The sequence below is a fragment of the Haliaeetus albicilla genome, chromosome 16 (assembly GCF_947461875.1).
Source record: "Haliaeetus albicilla chromosome 16, bHalAlb1.1, whole genome shotgun sequence".
Classification (NCBI taxonomy): domain Eukaryota; kingdom Metazoa; phylum Chordata; class Aves; order Accipitriformes; family Accipitridae; genus Haliaeetus; species Haliaeetus albicilla.
Window position 1 is genome coordinate 14,550,885 of NC_091498.1, and position 20,106 is coordinate 14,570,990.

General features: G+C 43.4%; 1 protein-coding gene across 14 annotated transcripts in view; it reads left to right on the plus strand.

Moving 5' to 3' along the window:
• BRSK2 (BR serine/threonine kinase 2) overlaps positions 1-20,106 on the plus strand; it is a 323,582-nt gene that overhangs the window by 230,070 nt on the left and 73,406 nt on the right. For all 14 annotated transcript variants that reach the window (XM_069803589.1, XM_069803593.1, XM_069803595.1 and 11 more), the window contains exon 5: positions 9,518-9,634. In XM_069803589.1, coding sequence (XP_069659690.1) covers positions 9,518-9,634 — 117 coding nt within the window. The remainder of the gene's footprint in view (positions 1-9,517; positions 9,635-20,106) is intronic.

Genomic DNA, 20,106 nt, shown 5'->3' on the forward strand with positions numbered 1-20,106 from the left:
CTGCTTATTTCTCAGAAATCCAGCTCCTCGCACTTAGATTGGCTGGGAGAGACCATTTATGTTATGTCTGCATGGCAGCTTCTCCATAGCCACAGACAGCCGTAGATCCCCCCCTCCAGGAGGCCAAGGGCCACTGATAGATACTTCAGTGGTTGGATTTGCACTAACATTGTGTAGTTACTTCTCAGTAACTGTACAGTGATTTTCTGTACCCCCAGTTTTGTGCTGAGAACTCGCGAACCAGATGTCCACAGCATAAATAGCCACAGCAAAAACAGATGCCTAAATATTTAGCTTGCTCTTCTAGCCCCCTCCCTGTACATCTCTGACTCATTTCAACATGGAATATTAATCTGAAAGAGAGCATATTTCTAACAAATGGAAAGGGAAATAAGAGCCTTTCTTGAGGATATATTAAGAAGCAGAAGAGGCAGTTCAGAGGTGGTGGATCTGGGTGAGAAGGTCCTGAGGACAAGGCCTACCTGGCCCAGGCAGGGTTACAATAGTCAGAGAAATTCCCATAGGAGCCAAGAACAGGTTGCGTGCCCTAACTAGAGGATCTAAGTTTTCTCTGTTGGCAGAGACCTCTGACAAGTTTTATTCTGAGAATTCCACAATTTTTCCTCCCTGCTAATCAACTGGATTGAGTGATCATGACCTTCTTATAATTAGCATAATCCGTGGTAGGTTGTACAGCTGTCATTTTTTATGTACACTGGGCAGTGTAACCACTGGTGGATTGCATACATACATGTTTCTGTTCCCTACTTGGCTTAACACTTAGACACCCAATCCAAAAAGATTAAAAAATGTTTAAGTACAGCCGAAGATAAATTAATTACTCTTCCAAATGGATATTCCAGAGAAATATGAATCTCTGTTGGGATAGAAGTTTCCATGAAAGCATGCATATATACACATACATACTAGTCCTTTGGGCTTGTGATGGATATCTCTTGATATGGCAGACTTTAATAAACTAAGTGAGGATTTTGATGAGGCTGTCAGACAGACAAGAACCTCTGCAGGTTTAACAAAATGTGGAATTTCCAAGGCAGAGTGCATGTCTCTCTTGAGGAATCCATTTTCTTCTGTTAAACGTACTGGATTGTGGGCAGTAGTCTTCTTTAGAAGTAAATCCCCTGTCTCCTTGCCAACTCCCACTCGACTAGCATCTAGTGCCGAGTTAGTTAGCAGTAAATCATAAGCTCTCCCTCTCTCCAGGTCACTCTGAGACTTGTGTGGTCTGTGTTATATTAGACTCTGTGTTGTATTCTGAACGCTTATCATTAAACCCTTTTTGAAAATCAGAGCATGCATATATGTACGTGTGTGCGTGTGTGTGAGTATAAAAGTTAATGTGCTTTCCTAAGCAATGAAGCCTGACCTTGTCCTGTTGTGGGGCAGTGAAATGACAAATCATCTCATCAGCCAGGTTATCCAGTTATGACCATGTTGAAAAATGAAGGCTTCTGCTTTGTTTAATGACTAAATGTGGGTGCCTCTAACTTACCGGCAGAATAGATTGATAGCCTGGTATCCCCAGCCCCGTATCATTGTCCCATCTTCTGTCTGTACTTCCCAAAACACTGTGAAATATCTGTGGCTTACTTTCACAGCAGTACGTAACCACATTCAGCTTTCACTGCTCAAAATGTATTGATGCAGCAGGATTCCTGGATCAAAGAATCAGAAAGGATTCCCCAATCCTCCTGTCAGTAAAAGGCTTCTACTGCTACTGTGTGGAGAGATTGCCTGTGTCTGAGAGGTGTTTTCAAACAAGCAGCTCAGACAAGGAAGCAGAGTAGGCTTGGAGCTTGAGTCTGTGTGTGTGTTGTTTTAAAAAAGTAGGAGCTTTCTGTTCCTATTTTATTTAATGGGAACAGCAGGGGAATATTTGATGTACCTCATTCTGAGGTGCAGTCACTTATGGGGTTTTTTTGGTACAGGTTGGCCATGGGGGAAAGCTTATAGGTAACCCACTGTAGGGTTCTCTACGGACTTTTCTGTGTACATAGCGCTGTGCTGTGCTAGGGACCCACAGGCAACCGTGGGTGCAGACAGACAGCACCATGCAGTGGCATTACGTGGGATGCTGCAAACAGTGTATCTGTGTTACCCTGCTGCTTTGCCTGAGCTGGCAAGCTGAGCAGTTAGCTCAGTGATGCAGCATTCTTGCTTCTGCTTCTAGCTCTTCCTCTGTGCTAGCTCTGAGGGCTCTGCACCATGCTGCAGTGCCCAGAGCAGACACGCTCAGCAGTGGTGCAAGAAATGGCAGAGGAACCTGGGGTTCCTTGGACTTCAGTGTAAGACTATCCTAGCCTAGGAGGTTTTCTTTGGACATAACTGATGTTTTTCTCCTAAGCTGCCATTCACCTAATGGTGGGTGTCTGCTCTCCGAAATTCAGGGCCTTTCAGATGTCTCAGCTGGGTGCCCCAAATCAATAGTCCCTTTTGAATATCCTGCCTCCATACTGTGGCAGAGCTCTCAGCTAATTCAGTGCCGACTATATCTTCTGTCAGAAGCAGCGCAGGAGCACGTATCAGGGTAGGTCACAAATCCTTGCTTTCCTCAGGAAGTGTCTTTTTTATCTCCAGTGAGGGAATGCTGCATCGCCAACAGAGGGTGGGAGCTGGGCGAGGAGAGCTGGCGGGTGCCTCATTGGCTGCGTGTGACATCACCGGCAAGAGCTGGGATTGGCGGCCTGCGTATTTTGTGTGTGTTGGGTTTTTGCTTTGGTCAAGCTCATATTTGGTGTCGGTATCTCACAAGCTGACAAATAAAAATATGATTACAGAAAATGCCCCGTGGCAAACCTTATTATGGCTTCAGAGATAACAGATAATGCCAATTACTGCACAGGGCAGTGGTGACATTGAGAGGAAATCCCCTGCGGTAATGAACAGCAAGATGATTATTTCATTTTATTTTTATTTTGGTTGGGTTTCATTTTGTGTTTTTTTTACCGAGCATGCACGAGAGGGGTTAAGGCGGGTTCTTTATGAATATTGATAAATGACAATTATGAGGGCCCTTTCTCCTTTCATTGCCTGGGGCTGTGCTTGCTTGAGTACGCACAAGGCTCTTGCTGAAGTGTGTCTGTGTATGCATGCGTAGGCATGGGGGGGGTGTGACTTAGATTGCTGAGGCAATGAATAAGAGCTTTGTTTGACTTTGCCTTGTGTTCTTCCCATCAGTGCAGGAGGGGGAAAGGCTCCTCATAAAATAACGCTTCAAGATTTCACAGCAGTAGTGCCAAAATCTCTGGTATATTCCTGCAGGCAGGAGCTGCAGAGCACTGTCAGTAAAGGAAGCACGCTTTTAGGGAGAAATCTGGGATGTCTTTGAGAAACAGAGAAAGCCGAAGAATGCCAGGTGCCATGTTCTGTCAGGTAGTGCCACCCTCCTCATGACCCCTGCTCTGCCTTGCTTCATTTATTAGGAGCATGCTGTGGTGTTCTGCAGGGATGGTCTGTCGAACACTTAAGACTGCAGCAGCTGGACACTTTGAAATCATGACTCAAGGCTTCCAAATGTGAAACTGGTCTAGAAATTGTGGAACTTAATAAGGTTGGTTTCTGGTTGGTTTTTCTTCTGGTCCTTGAGTCTTTAGGTTTTCAAGTTTTCTTTCATACCATCAGAAGTGAGAAAGGTGCCTTTCTCCCTTGTTGAGAGCTGAAATTCACCAATCATAGCCTGAATCCAGGAGTTTAAGATCTGTGATTGAGACTCACTCTAAAACAGTGAGGAATTTTCCCTTGTACAGGGAACCAGAGAAAACCAATCGAGTACAGCAGCTGCAATGCCAAAGGCAAAGTTATAAGCTCAGCTAAAGTCAGAGAACATGTATTTTTGTAAGTTTACTTCTTTATATAAGCCACTGGAAACTCAAAAATGGCATAGTCTTATTGTAAGCATAACCAGGTAACGTCCCCTGGCAAGTACAGCAGTGGTGATCAGTCCTGACAGTCTGTTCTGGCTTTGAAATACATGGAATATAAGTTTTGAGGCAAGGCTGGTAGGGAGAAGCAATATGTTTTAATAGATCAATGGAAATAATTGTTAAAAAGCAAGCAAGGGTTTATGCATACAAACCCTTCTGCTGGTCTCCTAATATGTTTATAGATGTTGTCCTTTTTCCTAGCTATAACTAAATTTACTTGTTCTGCAGAATTCTGTGAAAACTTACTAAATTTGAGCATAGCAACCATGGCTCTAAACAAAGATTCTTCTGTAGGTAGATAAAAGTTACATGTTCGGATCTGATTTGCAGAAGCAAGAGAAAATAAGATGAAAGGTTTTTTCTGCTCATGAAAATGAAAAATATTGCTTCTCATACTATTAATTATTACTGATAAATTATTTCCATCACATCAGGCACTTTTAAGAGGCATACTGCAGAACAATTATTCTGTGGTCTGGCCCTTCTGGGAGTTTGGGGTGAGTAAGAAAAGCATTTGCAAAGTAGCCAACAATTTGATTAGTACAAATGACCTGCAACTACTCCAATTAGGAGGTTTCTTGGGTTAGAAATCTGTGACCTACACTGAGTTGTCATAGAAACTGATATGAATGTTTCAGCTCAAAAATCACTTTAAAATAATGGTTTAGTTCATCATCTTGTGCCAGGCGAATCCAAGATCTGGAGTCTGTCCCTAAACCAAAAACCTTCCATCAACGCTGGGTGAGAGGGAGAGAGTGTTTTATTTCTCTTTTTTCTGTATGCTACAATTGCCTGCAGTACAGATACGGGGATATTCCCAGAGCAGGAGGATGGACTAGGAAAGCAATGGAGGGAGCTAGAGGAGCTGTCTGAATAGCATCTGTGGCAGCGGCCAGAAAGCAAGCATGGCCAGCGTGTAAGTGGGAAGCTGGAACATGTTAACACATATGTATGCCTTCATTTTCTGTGCAAAACCTCCAAGAACTGTGCCCTTTTCCATGGGACAATTTTTTCAGACTTCTCTCTGTATCCATCTTGTGCTGCAAGGGAATTGTGAAGCCTTTGTTGTAATCTGTAAAAGAGGGACATTGCAGAGAGTCTGACAGTGTATGCTCCCCCTGTCATGGCTTGTTTAATGGCTCCCTTTCACTCACACATTCTCCCTTCAAAAGCCTGCTCTATGCAGGCTCCTGGTGCTAACTTCTTGCTCTGTTGTCTTGGTTGAGGAGCTCTGGGAGTCTGTGACCACCCTAGATCAGGATCACACTGACTTCTTCTGCAGTGCTGCATTTCTCTTTCATATTCTTTCTCAGCATATGCAGGGCTCAATAGGAGAGTTTGCCGTGTTTGTCAATAAAGAAGCTGCTTTCTTTTCTGATTTCCCAGCCATGTGATAAAGCCCCTACAGCTTTAGAGCCTTTAGAACAACAAAAGGGTAATGAGTCCTCTGTTCACCTGCAGAGAGAGGAGTTGATGTGGTCATATAAGACATGGAGAGCCAGAGAGATCAGCTGGAATGGGACCAAATTAAATGCATTTACTCTGCAATGTTCCATTAATGCCAAGTAATTACCACATACAGTGGGATTTTTGTTTTGTTTTCTTTTGTTTCATTTTGGCACAAGAGAATTCTTTCCAAATACGAATGCATGAGGCTGTCCGGGCTGCTGGGCTCTTTGGTAAATTATAACAAGCCTTCCCTATTCCCATATGTTCCTCTGCCTTCCTTCTGGCATTTGAAAAGCTGGCAGTGCGAAGATGGGAAATGCAAATGCAGAGAGGAAGTCTCATTCCCAGTGGCAGTGGTGCTGGTTCTGCCACTCTGGTGCAGACTCCTGGCCTGACTTCTATCCCCCGGATGCTGCCTTGGCAAATTCAAAGTGGTCCAAAGATGGATAGCAGAGAAATGTTTCAGCTAGAAGAAAATTTTCATTGTGGCATAAAATTCTCTTGTGGTTGAATGTGCAAGCCTGATCCCACTGGCATCCTGGTGTCTGAGAAGAGTGCTGCCACAATACAAAAAAATACTCAGGCTGCCATGAAATTCCTATGCTAACCATCTATACTGGGCACTAGGGACTATGTTGAAAGAGGGATGGAGAAGAGTCAGAGAGATGCAAAACTGCAGTATGACAGTTTTTGTATTTTAGGGCCCAGACAGCAAAGAATGTAACTATTCTCACCAGAGTTCACACTCTCCTCTCTGCTCAGTGGGCTATAGTGAAGAGCTGATCATTTTTCTTGGTTTTATTTTGGTGAGTGTCTGGAGAGAAAAAAAAAAAAAAGCTTTAAGGTCTGTTGCCACTCCAGATTTCCTTTCACACATACTATCCCAGTCCTGTGAATCCCCAGGTCCCAACTTAAGGCTTTCAAAATGTTCTCTGGGAGGTGGGTCAGGACCTCTGCCTGAAGACCACCATCAGCCCACGTAGGCTGATCATTCATGGAAAAGCATTGCACAGCACAGTGAGGTGAAGCTTAACTCCACATTTGGAATGTGGATGGTGGCACCCCCTTTTTCCTCTCTCTCTTGCAGTGGCTCTCCAAAAGAAGCCTGAATATGTTTGCCACTTTATAGGAATCTCATTTTTCCACTTGATCCTCCCTAACAACCCAGGCCTAAAACTGTCTGTGTTGTGGATCCCAGCTGATGGGAAGACAGGATGAAATGGGGAGAAGGAGACTCCTTTCCACCAGTGAATACTGTACTCATTTTCAAATGTGTTGTCCCTTCCCTTTCACCAGCTCTCAGTGGTCTGGGAGTGGAGCTGGTTCAAGGTTCACATACATTCTGCTCTAGCCAGGGCCTGTGGCAGGTCTGCTAAGGGTGGTAGCTTTGAGGCATGGAAGGGGAGCATTTTTGCATTTCGTTTAGCTGCACCATTTTCCTGAAATAATATAAGATGTTTTGTACTGAGCATGTATCCAGGCTGGAGAAACACTTGTGGACATCCTGTGCTTAGGTCATGCTCTGCCTTGATCATTCCTTCAAGTTCTCTTTCTTCTCTCTAAAAAAAAATACACGATTTTAGGATAAGCAAGGAATTTCAATTTTTAGGTACAAAAGGCATACGTCAGCAGTATGCCTGCTATAAACTGAACATGTATGAATGGTATCAGCCAGCGCTCAAACAGTGGAACAGGCATGGGCAGCAGCACCCTCAACTTCTACACCACGTATCTGTTCAGCTGTCAGCCAGGAGCAGTCGCTAAGACTGAAAAACAACCATAGCCACTGAAAAACCATGCACAGTAGGAGAACACGCACACAACTTGAGCTGTGGGGAGGTTTCTTGTTTTATAGCATCAAACAAGCACCACTTACTTTACAGGGAGCTGTTACTTGCCACTGAGCTCTAGTCTTCAGACAGGAGAACTTCAGTGCATCTCCCCAGTCAGATGAGGTCTTCCCAGCACCCTGTTAATGAAACCAGTTGTAAGATGAGAACTGTCCAGGATGTTGCTAGAGGAAAGATTAAATCACACACTACTGTCTCATTAGTGTCCAGCTTTCCCAGCTTCCCTGAGGACTGTGGGCTCTTTACTCCATTTCACTTCTGGGGCTGGAGCATGTTCAGATTTGGCAGATGTTGATGATCTTGCCTTTGTCCAGGACTGCTGTCCTTGATGATCGCATTCAGGGTTTCTTTTCCTGGCCATTAACTGGTCATTCACTGCGTCTGGAACGTTTCCTTGTCACTCATCTCCTGCTTTTTTGTCAAGTAGGTATGACTATCTTGATAGTTATTTTATGGCTAATAAGTCTTCTGTCTCCAGTTACCTCGAAACTTTGATTTATATGAGGAAGATAGATTTGATAAAGCCCCTTTTCCTTTGTCAGATGAAAATATGCACAAATCTGAATCATGCTGCTCCATTACCTACCGGATTGTTTGCCCATGGTTAACAAGGCCACTTTAACACACAGCGTTCATCATGTTTATACAAGATTGGAGACCAAATTTTATGCTCTTTAAAAAGTGACGGGCAAGGAATCATAGGACTCAGTGATAAGGTAAATGACCAGTACCTGCTTTGTGCGCTATTTTGCTGGAAGTCTCCTTTGGAAGTATCTGTTACACTTCCCAGGTGTCCTATTACAGTGCGCTCTGGTTTTACATAGAATTGGCCTGCATTATTTACAAGTTGTCTCTAATTGATCATTTCAGACTTCAGATCAGAGATCATTTCCAGGACATTGTCATGCCTCTCATGTTTCTTGTGAGAGGGTAGAAACTGTCCTCCTTTACAGTGGTATAGAGGTAGAATTACAGTTGCATGCAAGAGGATTGCTAGGGGAATGTCTTAAAAAGTGAAGAGGAAATGGCATGAAGATAAGGCTGCCTTTCATTATGGGTGTCACAGGACTAGACTATCCCAACGCTGGTTCTTTTGCTGAGTTCAGTTTCTGGTCAGGGTAAGCTGTTTTAGTGAACCATTGTTACAAATGACTGTTGTTCGCCAGACACTCGCATGTGTTGTCGGCTGGCCGTTTCCCACAGGTTTGTGTTCTGACCGGCCACCAAAGCTGGCCATTCTGCCTGCAAGGTTTGAGTGCTTGTATTTGGACCTTTTATTAGCAAGACATCAAAGACTCATTTTGCCTACTTACAAGCAAAAACAAGAAAAGAGCTGCTTCTTTCGTTTGCCTAAAGTGCTTCTCTCATCTCTGTGACTGTTCAAGAGTTGCAAAGAAAAAGAAAGAAAAGGGGAGCCATGACAAATTTTGTGCAAGGTTTTTGTCTTTGGATATAAAATCAGGTAAATGTGATAATTGTACAAAAGCACTTGAGTACTAAAAAGCAGACATGGGTTCACAGTGGTGTTGGCTGTGGGTAATGGAGATTAATAAATTAGTCAATATATGATACCTTTGATTTAAAGTAGGAGTTGCCATCCTGAAGATCATGGCTGCCTGGCTCTTCCCATGTTGCCAAATAATAGGAGAATCTAGCTTTTATGGAAGGGAGGGAATCCTCTCTCTTCCTTCCCACTGCTGGCATCCTTAGTTACAAGCAGTGCTGAGTTGAAGGTATTTCTCCATCAGAGCTAATTACACCAAATAATTTCAAAGCCATATGTCTATGTAAACAACTCCTAATGGGGGCTTTTTGCAGTAGCATTTACACCAAGGATTTTTTTTTCTCTAGATATCACTCATTTCGTTTCCTGTTGTTGACAGAATATATTGATGGTGTTGCCTCCTACCTTAAGGAGCTGGCATATGATGGAGTATATCAGCCCTAAATCCAAGCTGAAATTCTCCTCCTACCTATTTCTCTCAGTCTCTCCCTCAGATTGTGCTGGTATCACTGGATGTCAAAGATGTTCATTTCCTGTCAGGGCACTGCAGGTTCAAGCCTTGCATTCATGAGGAGTGGGCATTTGGAATATGGTCTAGAGTATTGCAAAGATTGGATCTTGGATATGTGTGTTCTCCTGCCTGGGACAGGAAAAAAAATGAAATCAATTAAAATATAATAGGTTCGATGCTATGCTGGCTAAAGAACAAGTTTTGGAGTGGGAAAGCTGTCGTGGATAATTTAACTCACATTTTGATCCTCTCTTTACAGCCACAGGGACTTAAAACCAGAAAACCTACTGCTGGATGAAAAGAACAACATTCGGATAGCAGACTTTGGGATGGCATCGCTGCAGGTTGGGGACAGCTTGTTAGAAACCAGTTGTGGGTGAGTGTCTCAGAACATGTTGCAAAAATCAGTGATAGATTCCAGACATAAAAGTTGTCTATAGTAAGGGTTTCAATAAAGACCTGCAGACTTACGCTGTGCATTGTTATTTCTCAGCAAAGTAATAAATTGATATGATGCACATAGTGTATAAGATAGCTAAAAGAAGGGTTTTAAAATGCTTTACAGTGAAAAGCAGGTCTCTGCAGGTGTCACATAGGGATTTAAAAATCAAGGCTTTCAGATTTGGATTCATCTGCATACGCTGGTGTGTTTGCTTTCACTGGCCATATAATTTTTGAGAACTGAAAGCAGTAGTGTTGGCTGTTTTAGGAAGAGGCTTTAGAAATATTAGGGGGTGAAAAAAATGAATCTAGGGGTTTTGAAATGGAATTTGCATGTCCTGATTAGGCTGCCTTCTTGCAGCTCTTCCTGTTCATGCTCCACACTGCTTCGTTTCGGCTCACATGCAGGACTGACAGGGAGGCAGCCGGGTCCTTTGCAATTACAAGCAGGGCATGAATGCAGATACAAAGGAGACTGCTTGGAGGAATATTGCAGGGGCAATTTAAAAACATTTCCATGGCGATTCAATTGCCAGCAAGAGCTTTCTAAGAATTTCCAAGGGAGCCAGCAATAAGCCCAACAGCTGAGCAAAGCCCGGGTGCCTGGCAGCGGACAGGACGTGCTCTCTGGGGGCAATGCCCTCTCATCACCATTCCCTCTAGGGACACCACTGCACCATGCACCGCTCACCCCAAACCCCAGCTATGGCTTGGTGCTCTGTTGACTGTGGGGGGCTGCCAGAGTGAGCTGTGGCAAGGGCAGCAGCTGCATCAAGCTGCTTCAGGCTGGGCCCGTTATGCCAGCTTTTACCTGTGTCTGAATTTTTATAACAGCAAACTCAGAAACTGGAGCTGGAGACAGTACCAGCGGATTTCCACCTCCTCCCATACAGACCTACTCTTCCTGGCCTTTGGTAGTGTGAATCTGATAACTCCAGCCCAGCCCTGTCCTCAGCTGATTACAGTCCATGTTTTTTCAGTCTGTGCTCTGAGCCAAGGTAGTTCAGGGTAGACGTGGAGCCATCGTGGTTCCCTGTACAGCCCAGCCACTGCCTCTCAGTCCTGAGCTGTACGGCTCTGCTTTCAAAGTCATGAATAATGGATAGCAAAATTATTTGAAGTTCATGATGTGATCGAATGCTGGCTGATGAGTACACTGAGACCCACACGTTCCTTCCTGTCCACGTCAAGTCAAGATTTGATCTCTTAGCAGCACAGATGAAAAGCAAGGAGCTATGAGTTTGCACATCTGTTGCTTTCAGCCGCTTTCAAACCTCCCCTCTAGATGAGGAAATAAAGTCCTCCCTGCAGTTAACCATGAAGCCTGTATACTCTTTAGATAAAATTTTCCCCCTTCCTTCCATGAAAAAAACAGAGGAAGTATAAAAGCCAACGCAGTCTCACATTGCCCTGTAGGATTTTTCAAACTCCTCAGGAACCTCTCGGTAGGGTTCCAGTCCTTGTTAGCACCAGGCTCTGTCATCCAGGCCTACAGTCTCAAAGGGAGACTTCCTTTCCATAAGCTGTGCTGGAATTCAAACCTCCATGCTTCAAGCAGAGCCAGCCCCCACATTGCGGCCTTAAAACGTGCTAATAAAGAAATCAATGGAACGGAAGAGATGTGCCTGTAATAAACAGAACACAGCAGCAATGCTATGATCTCCTGCCTTGCAGATGCATTTTAAGTGTGGTGCCAATCACTAGGCCTCCGTGTGAGCTATTACACTACTTCATTAATTCTCCTGGCATGGAGCCCAGCATGGCTGATACTGGTGTCTTGTGATCTCTCTGGTTTGGGGGGTGAAGCGAGGAAGGAAGGAAGGAATATATAACAATATGCCACACTGTTCACAAAGAAAGGCAATCCAGTTATGACTCCCTTTCCCTTGGAGCACACAGAGTAACCTCAGAGCTTTTCAAGGCAACAGTTTTACCTACCCTTGTAGCTGGTACTTTCAGCCAGCATGAAAAGGAACAAAACAGAGTGAATCATGGCTGAGATACTGAGCTTTAATAAGATGCTCCTCTGTGCACCCAGAAGTTAATTTCCAGAATGGTTTTATCTGTACTGTGAACACCGATAATGAGATGAAACTGTAACATTTCCATTGACAGTCACGCAAGGAGTCTCCAGGTATTTCTGTCAGTCAGAGTGGGAGGATCAGATGGGGTTGAGCTGTGTGATGCAGCTAACTTTGTCAGTACAGCAGAGCAGTTAGCGTGCAGTCAAAAATTCTTTGCTGTCACAAGTGACTTGCTAAGTTTAGGCCAAAGTTTGGGTAGGCTTTAGGTCACCACAGAGCCTTGACTGGCCTCCTGAAGATAATCATGTAGTCTAAAGTATGCTGTATTGCCTACCTCAGAGTCAGTGTTTTCTGAGAGCTACTCCTTAGATCTGCACAGATTTCTGTAGCACTGATGGCTACCTGGAGAAAACAATAAAAGTTCAATCCAGCTGTGTCTGTGTAGGAGAGCGAGGTAAGGGTGGACTTGCTGTTTCATTGACATAATTTGTCACTGACAGACTGCCCATTGGATCTTGATTGTAATGAATCTCCATTACTGGAAATGTCTATTGCGCAAATCTTGCATATACAAAGCACAGAAGAATAAGCCATAATTTTAAACATATGTCTTTAGACCCTTGAAGGGAAGAGGAGCTGTATGTAGGGTTTGCAGAAATAACTCAGCTTACTGCAGAAGTTGCACAGCAAGGCAGCCTCATGGAGAGATGGTCCTTGAAATGCCAAAGTAACGCAGTGAGTCTCTGCATTCCTCCAGGAGCGGGGGACGTCTGTGATCAAACAGCAAAGGAAGGAAGCGGAAGATGCGGTAGGATGCTGCTTCTATTATTTTAGATCTCTTCAGCTCTTACTCCTCTTTATCCATCCAGGCAATGGCATGCAGAGACACTCCCCTGTCTCTTTTCACAGTGATTCCTCCCAGCACACTGCCTTGCAGTGTTTCAGAATGGTAGATACTGTCCAATCCATCCTGAATTGTCACTAGGCAAGAAGAGTGAGTGCCTTATGGTTAAACCTCAGGACTGAGACCCGGGTGATCTGAGCTTGGCTTCTGCCTCTACTGAAGGCATTCAGGGTGGTCTTGGACAAGACGCTTTACCTTCCTCTGCTTCAGTTCTCCATCTTAGCAAGTCATTGCAGTGCGCAGGTTGCTCTGAACGTAAATTGCAGTAATTTCTATAGGAGTCTTGGAAAAGTAGGAAGTGTTGGGGCATTCCCTGGACCTTGTTCCCTTTTCTTGAACTAAGAGGGCTTATGGCTAAAATGAAGGATTGAAAGAAGATACTGTTGAGTTACGATTCTTGGGAGTTTGTAAAGGTCTTTCCTAATTCCCCATTGCTCCTCACAGAAACCTGGCAAAGTAAATTTTTGCCATCTCTTCACTTCTCTCCGTTTCACTCATCACAGCTTCAAATCACTGAGTCCTAGTGGGTGGAGATTCCTGCAAGCTGGCAGATGACTGAGAACCCACAGCAGTGCTAGTCTGTGTGCTGCCTGCCTCCAAATCTCTCGATCCCAACCAAAAGCTAGGACAGAGCTGACGTGTAAATGTAGCTTGCTCCAGCACCAGACCTGATCTCTGCTGAGGCAGTCGGTATGGAGACTGACGCCACTGCTGACAGCCCCACAATTAACTGACTGTATGCAACAGTTCCCCCATATTGGTGTCTCCACAGGGAACCCCTAGCCTGATCCAGAAAGCTGTGTGCATGTGGGAAGAGCAATGCAGATCATGATTTTTTTGAGAGTGAGAAGAAAGCCTTGTGCCTGTCAGTGGCATAATGGAGGAAAACAGCAACTTCCAACCCCAGCACAGTCCATTCCTCTGCTCTCAGCTCTCCCTAGCAATTCCTAGCAACACTTTGCAGACCCACAGATTGCCTGGATCTATCAAAAAAAAAAAAAAAAGCACATAATCTCATTAAGAACTGATTACTGGCTCTTTTTGAGCTCAGGGTATTTATAACAACCATTGCACTGTGTGTTTGTTAGAAATGCTAGCAGAGATCATCTAGTTCCTGATTCCCTTACATCTGTATTTGGTGTATCAGCACACCCGTGATGAGCAGATAATTCAGGAGAGCGATATTGATTTGCAACACACCTCAGTGTCCAAGCACTGTTTCTGATTTTAATGACAAGACGTGATGCTGCACATATTCTTTCCCCTTTATAATAAATGTGTGCATGTTGTCTAAAACATATGCAAGTGTCCTACATTCAGTTATTGTTAGGCTTGCAAATTTAGGCTCTTAAAATTGGAAATGCCAGAATTAGTACTTTTTACTCTATCTCATCAAGAGCTTCCATTCCCAGCACTCCGTTCCCATCTCCTTCCCTGATTTGCTCTCTAGTCTTGCTGACTTCTCCCAGTCATTTCTGCTCTGTATTTGCCCCAAATCCCAGATCCTTTTCTCTTTTCCACTAGGTTCCAGCTCTAGTTTACCCTACCTGGTTGTCCCAGTCAGTTGCTGTCAGTCCTGGATCTATTTCCCGTTGGTTCTGCACTCACTTTGTATTAAAGTTTGGTACCTTGTGACAACCCCAGCCGCAGCAGCTCATAGTATCAGTTTCAGGTAGAAAAATTGTTCTGTGAAGTTTTACCAATGCAAATAGAATTTTCATCCTGATGCTCTAGGGTGTTTCTGCTCGTAAATGCAAACTGCAGTTTTCTAGTGGCAGTTTGAGTAAATTTTTCTAGAGAATGCAAACAAATACTCAAGTTTTCCCTTTGCAGTTGAGAATACTAGAAATTTTCCTTTTTTATGGGAAAAAAATATTTAATTTAGATTAGACTTAGATGGTGGAAATGTTTTGGCCCATACACAACATGCATGCACACACAAGCATGAAACCAGTCTGAGGCAGATGACAAGCATGGAAAATTGTTGTTAAGTTGTTAAATTGACGGTAAGTCATGGGCAACTTAAAATCAGGATTATAAAGGAAAATACCAGACAACTTTATTAATAACCATTAATACCAGCCTCACCTATAATACATCCCAAGGTATGTTAAAAGAGCTTTAAGTCTGCAAAATCAAGCACTGAGAATTTAAGATGTGCTTAAAATGTTAAGATTGCCAGTATAGCATTAACTTAGCCCATGCATGTTAGGATATGGCCATTAATTACAAGCTTGTACAGTTTTCTCCCAACAAATCTTTGCCTCATTTGGTGTTTGGGTGGTGTGGTTTTTTGAGCAAACAGCTATTTAATGTTTGATTTTTCCTCATGATTCATTTTATGGATCCATTCATAATTTCTGCTCACTGCATTCAAGCCTTGCTATGAATACTAGGTATGATTTTCATCGTAGTATCTTAGGTTTACAAATATTAATTACACTGTTTTCATATTATGTTTGCCACATCAATCTGGTTATCTCCATTTATATGAGGACACGTGATTCTGCAAAATTAAACTCAAAATTATCAACCAGTTTTGAGTGTGGATACTCTGGGGCCTCATATCTCAGAATACTCAGTGCTTGATAACAGTCCTTTACCTGGAGAGCAGAGAGCCTACCAACTGCAGCTGCTGCTCCACGTGCTTATAAATACTGTAAATCAGACTTCGGATGTGTTGCACTGTGATTTTGGAAACTGAGGAACCTGCAACTCATAATTACCTGTGAACATCTCAGTTTAAGGCACCTGTTCATTTTCTTTCACAGAAGGATTCTGTGGCAGGGGTGGAGAGAGAGTTTGATCCTCCAGTATGTCAGTCAGCTGCCTCTATCACAGGCTTGTCCTCCATGACACTAAACTTCCCTCACATTGCTACAGACTTTCCAACTTCAGCCACAAGTAAGACAGAGGCATTGGGGACAGCAACAGATCCACCACCCCACCCCGACTTACCTGCAGAGTACAGTATAACCTCTTCAAGCTTTATTTTAGCAATTCTTAACTTTTGAAAGCTTAACTTTGCAACCTTTATGCCCTCTTAATACAGGGGTCTGTTTCATTTTTTAAATTAGGATCTCTTAAAGGTTCCAAGTCTTAATAATTTGAACTGATATATTAATGAACTGATTTACAGATTCCCCAGAAATGTAATTGTGCTCAAGGAGTAAACAGCTGTAAGATGGCTGAGTGCTAGATGCTGAGTTTTCTCATATAAAGCTAAAGGACTGAGTTGAAGCTTTAATGGCAAAATAGCATTCAGCCTTAACTACAGCTACAGCCTTAATTACAGCCTTACCTACAGCTACTGCCTTCACTGCAACCTTAACTACCCACTGCTACTGGAACCATTTCTTCAGTCTCTCCCTGTCTTATTTTTCTGTGTGATCTGTGGCTGTCGCTTTCTCCACTCAGAATGCTCTAATGTATGTTCTTCTCCTGAAGAATTCCCTTTATCTATTTTGCTACTCCTCTGGCTTTCCCCTTCATCTCAGCCCTTTGCTACCCAGCATGGGGGGAAAGCACAAGGCAGCCGTTGTGCTAGTGGGTAGCTTCTGTCTCTGAAAGCCGGCTTGGAGACTGTGATTAACGGGGTGGGGGAGAAGGGACTCTAGCATCCGAGCAACAGCAAAGACAGCTAGACGTGGGAGGACTTCCATGCACCTGTACAACCTTCTGTATCAAGGTAACTTCATGCATAAGAAAAACAGAGGGAAGGAGGCTTCTTGTTCCTCCCTCTCTGCAGAAACTCTGCCTCCAGCTGTGAGGCCTAAGGAATGGCACTCGAAGCTTTTCTTCTTCCCCAAATAGTACCATCTTAAGGCATGGGACCAAAGGACCCAGGCATGGACACGCGTGTTTGATGGGACCTGGGAACTCATCAGGTAGTGTAACACAGGATTTGTCACACTGTGGAGTAGGATTACACAGCTTTCCCTGTGCTTCTTGGATCAACCAACAGCTTCTCTGGAAAAGCAGTTACTGTATATTCCCAGATAAACCATACATGGGCAGTCAATTTGTGTGTGCACAGTGCAGGTCTCTTACCTACATAATGAGACCTGTAGGTCACAGGCACATCGCATCTGCACTGATGATGTTGCCCTGGTTGTCTCAGATCTACTGTAGCTGTGCTGTATCTTGATGTGCCCAGGTCAAGAACTACTTTTCTAGTTTCTCAGATGAAGTTCAGGATAGATACATCAAGGATATATACATTTCTTTCTGAATGCCTGACTTAACTGTCCAGGACTGTCCTGGATGTCACCATTGCACTCTGGCTTATCTCCTCCGGTTGAAATCCCATGTAAATGCTTTGCTAAGGTCCCCCAAGATCTATAAGATTACTGTGTCCTAGAGTCATAGCTGTGAATGACCATTCAGAGAGCCCTTCCTGCCCCAGACAAACTAGCCTTGAAATAAACACTGCCAACATCGGTGCTTTTTTTGCAGCAGTACCCAGAGGCAGCAACTGCTTCTTGATCTTGATGAGCGATATACTTATTTGTTATCAAGGGCAGATTGTGGCTTTTGCTGCACAGAGATGTAGCTGAATGATGAGGACATGGCCTAGGGGAAGAGGCAGGCAATGTTGCTCTTGACACACGTATATTGAATAATTAGTGATAAGAGCCAAAGAAATATTCATGACTCTGTAGAAAGATAAATAGATTTTTGATTAAATTTGAGTTTTCTCTTTAAAGCAGCTGAAGTTGCTCTGTGATTGGCAGCATGGAAATGAGTTTTCTATGGGTTCTGGCTGGCCGGAGGATCCCTTTTAGAGCTGTTAGCCAAGATAATGCTGCAGATATCTAGCTAGTGTGTGCTGGCAAGAATTCAGAATGGCTATGCCAGGAACCTGTGCTCTCTGGGCAGTTGCAGTGCATCTGTTGAATGATCAAATCAATCCAACTTGTTCAAAGGACTTATTATATCATTTTCTCCCCCCACTCTCCTAGATTTTAGCAGAATTTCAGTGGTGCCTTGTAAGACACCTAGCAGATTCCACTGCACTGCGGCTGACCTCAGGAGGGTAAATGCTTTAAGTGCATTTGCTAGTGGGACACATAAATAGGTATATACCTGTCTTGGGTTCTTCACAACACTTAACATTCTTCTTTTCAAGGATGTTAGCACAGGAAGCTATCGAGGTGGTTGCATTGCTCAGCATCCACAATTGAGAGTTCTGAAATCTTTGTTGGAGTCATCATGTTCAAATAAGAACTCAGAAGCACTCTGCAAATGGAGACACTGACTCTTCCAGTGCACCCCAGATGGCATGGCCACCCAAAAAGTATTGTGCTGAAGGATGATGCTGAACGGTACAGGATACCATGCAGGATTTGGGAGGTCTGGCTTAAGTTTCTAGCTTAGCCACAGACACCACCTGCAGTAGCCATTTAATGTACTGTCTGTCTTCGTGACTCACCTTCTGTAGGAAAGGCAATGGTAGCATCGTACCTGACAGAAGCTAAAATGCATGCAAGACTGAGAAACTCAGACACGCTAAGTGACAGGAGCTCAACAGTTATCTAGATTGTGTCTTCACTCCTTTGTTACCCCCCGCCCCGATACATTTTCCAATAAACCTAGTTTGACTCATTTATATAGAACATGTTAGAACTGGTCTTTCTATTCTGAGGTGACTAAACAGAGTGAATGTCCATGATGTTTTTTCCAAATTATAGTTGCAGTACTACCTTCCCTACAGCTCCATAGTTCCCTCTTCCACTGTTCTGTCTAAGCAGTCTAGCACTGGTGACAGTTGGCTGTGCTTGTCCAGTCCTGGGTTGCAGTCCTAGTTCTGGTCCTGGTCCTTAATTCTGATTTGTGTGTGCCTTAAGGATGACCTGTACACTATACACCATTTTTATGATAAGAAAAAAAGACACTACCACTAGTTAAGCATTCTCACAAGAATAATTTCACTTGTCTTCTAAAAGCTTGTAAACTCATGCATTAGTCCAGTGATATGACTCTTTAGTGGTTAAGGCTTTGGGGTATTGAAAAGAACAGGTGTAGAGTAGCTGTTGGATTGCTATAAAGAAGCAAATTCGCAGGGAACAATATAATTTGGAGGCTTGGGAACACATACATAACATTAAGTAATTCGGTGTCTCACTGTGGCCTCACTTTCTCTCCAGCAGTGGCCAGCACTATGCTGTAAGTAAGTCCCCCAAATGAGCCCCCACTTAGTCAAGAAGCAACAATTTTATTAACACTACTGCTTTAGCTTTATTTCATTATGTTGCCATCCTGCTCTTTGTTCCTATAGAAGCTTTTTCCCTAAAAGGTTAAAGCCTTGTACAAATCCCAGCATCAGTCAAAATTCAGTCATACAAACTTCTGTGAGGTATAGAAGTTGTGCTGGCATTGCTCTTCTTTTAGTCAGAAGAATACACTCATGGTGAGGTTCTGGTCACCTTTTTCAAACTGGGGCCAGCTGCAGCTTTTAAAAACGTTAAGTAACCTTGTCCATGTCCAGTAACCTTGTCCATGTCTATATGGCTGCCAGTGACAGAGCTGCCAAGAGAGCCAGATAGTCTGTCCACCCACTAGGCACAAGTCCATTCTTTTTGCTATCCTAAGGCCCAACTATGGCCAGCTCTCTGAGGGAAGGTTCTGGTTTTCATGATCTGTTTTCACTCTTGAATTGAGGTTTTTAAAATCCAGTCTAAATTAAGACACTTGGGATCACTACTGAGCGGATAGACCTGGTTAGAATACCTGTGATAACCTCTTAAATGGGGGGTGGGGGAGTATTAAATCTTGTACTAAACTTCTGAATTCCATCTTTCCTGAAATTTGTGAGGGATCAGCTGCATTTCTCTCTCCTTGCTTAAGTTTTGCTGTCAAGGTAGCTGCAGTCCCAAGTGTACCCTGACGTTATTATCATCATCTGCCAAAAGCTGTGATACCACATCAGGGCGTTCCATGCCCACAGGATGATATTTTGCCATAAGATAAGTGTAGTGTGTATGGAAATTCAATTAATGGGCTGTCTCACTGGGCATTAATGTAGCATCCTAGCACAAAGCTAACCTCATTGTGCCTCTGTTTTGCTCATTACTTTGTGAGACAGGTATTGCCCAGCCATGATTGCATTTGTCACAAGAAACAAATGCACAAATGAAGACAGGCTTAGGGACTGCTGGGAGGTGTCAGTATAAACAATAGCATGATTTGCCCACAGGTCTCAGACAGTTTGCATCCCTTTTACTTGTCAAGTTACTTTAATGAAGGCTATAAAATAAATAGCTGTGGCTATAATCTTTAGGAATTAAAATGATTACCTGGCAAGTTGAAGTAATTAACTATTCTCACCCAGAGATATATGGGTAGAAGGATGCAAAAAGAATATATTAATTCACTAGGTAGTGTACTACTGTCCATCCCTTCTACTATTTGAAAGAAAAAAAAAATTGCATGTTGAATCATGTACTGGTGGCTTTTATGACCACTAGAATAATTGAGAGC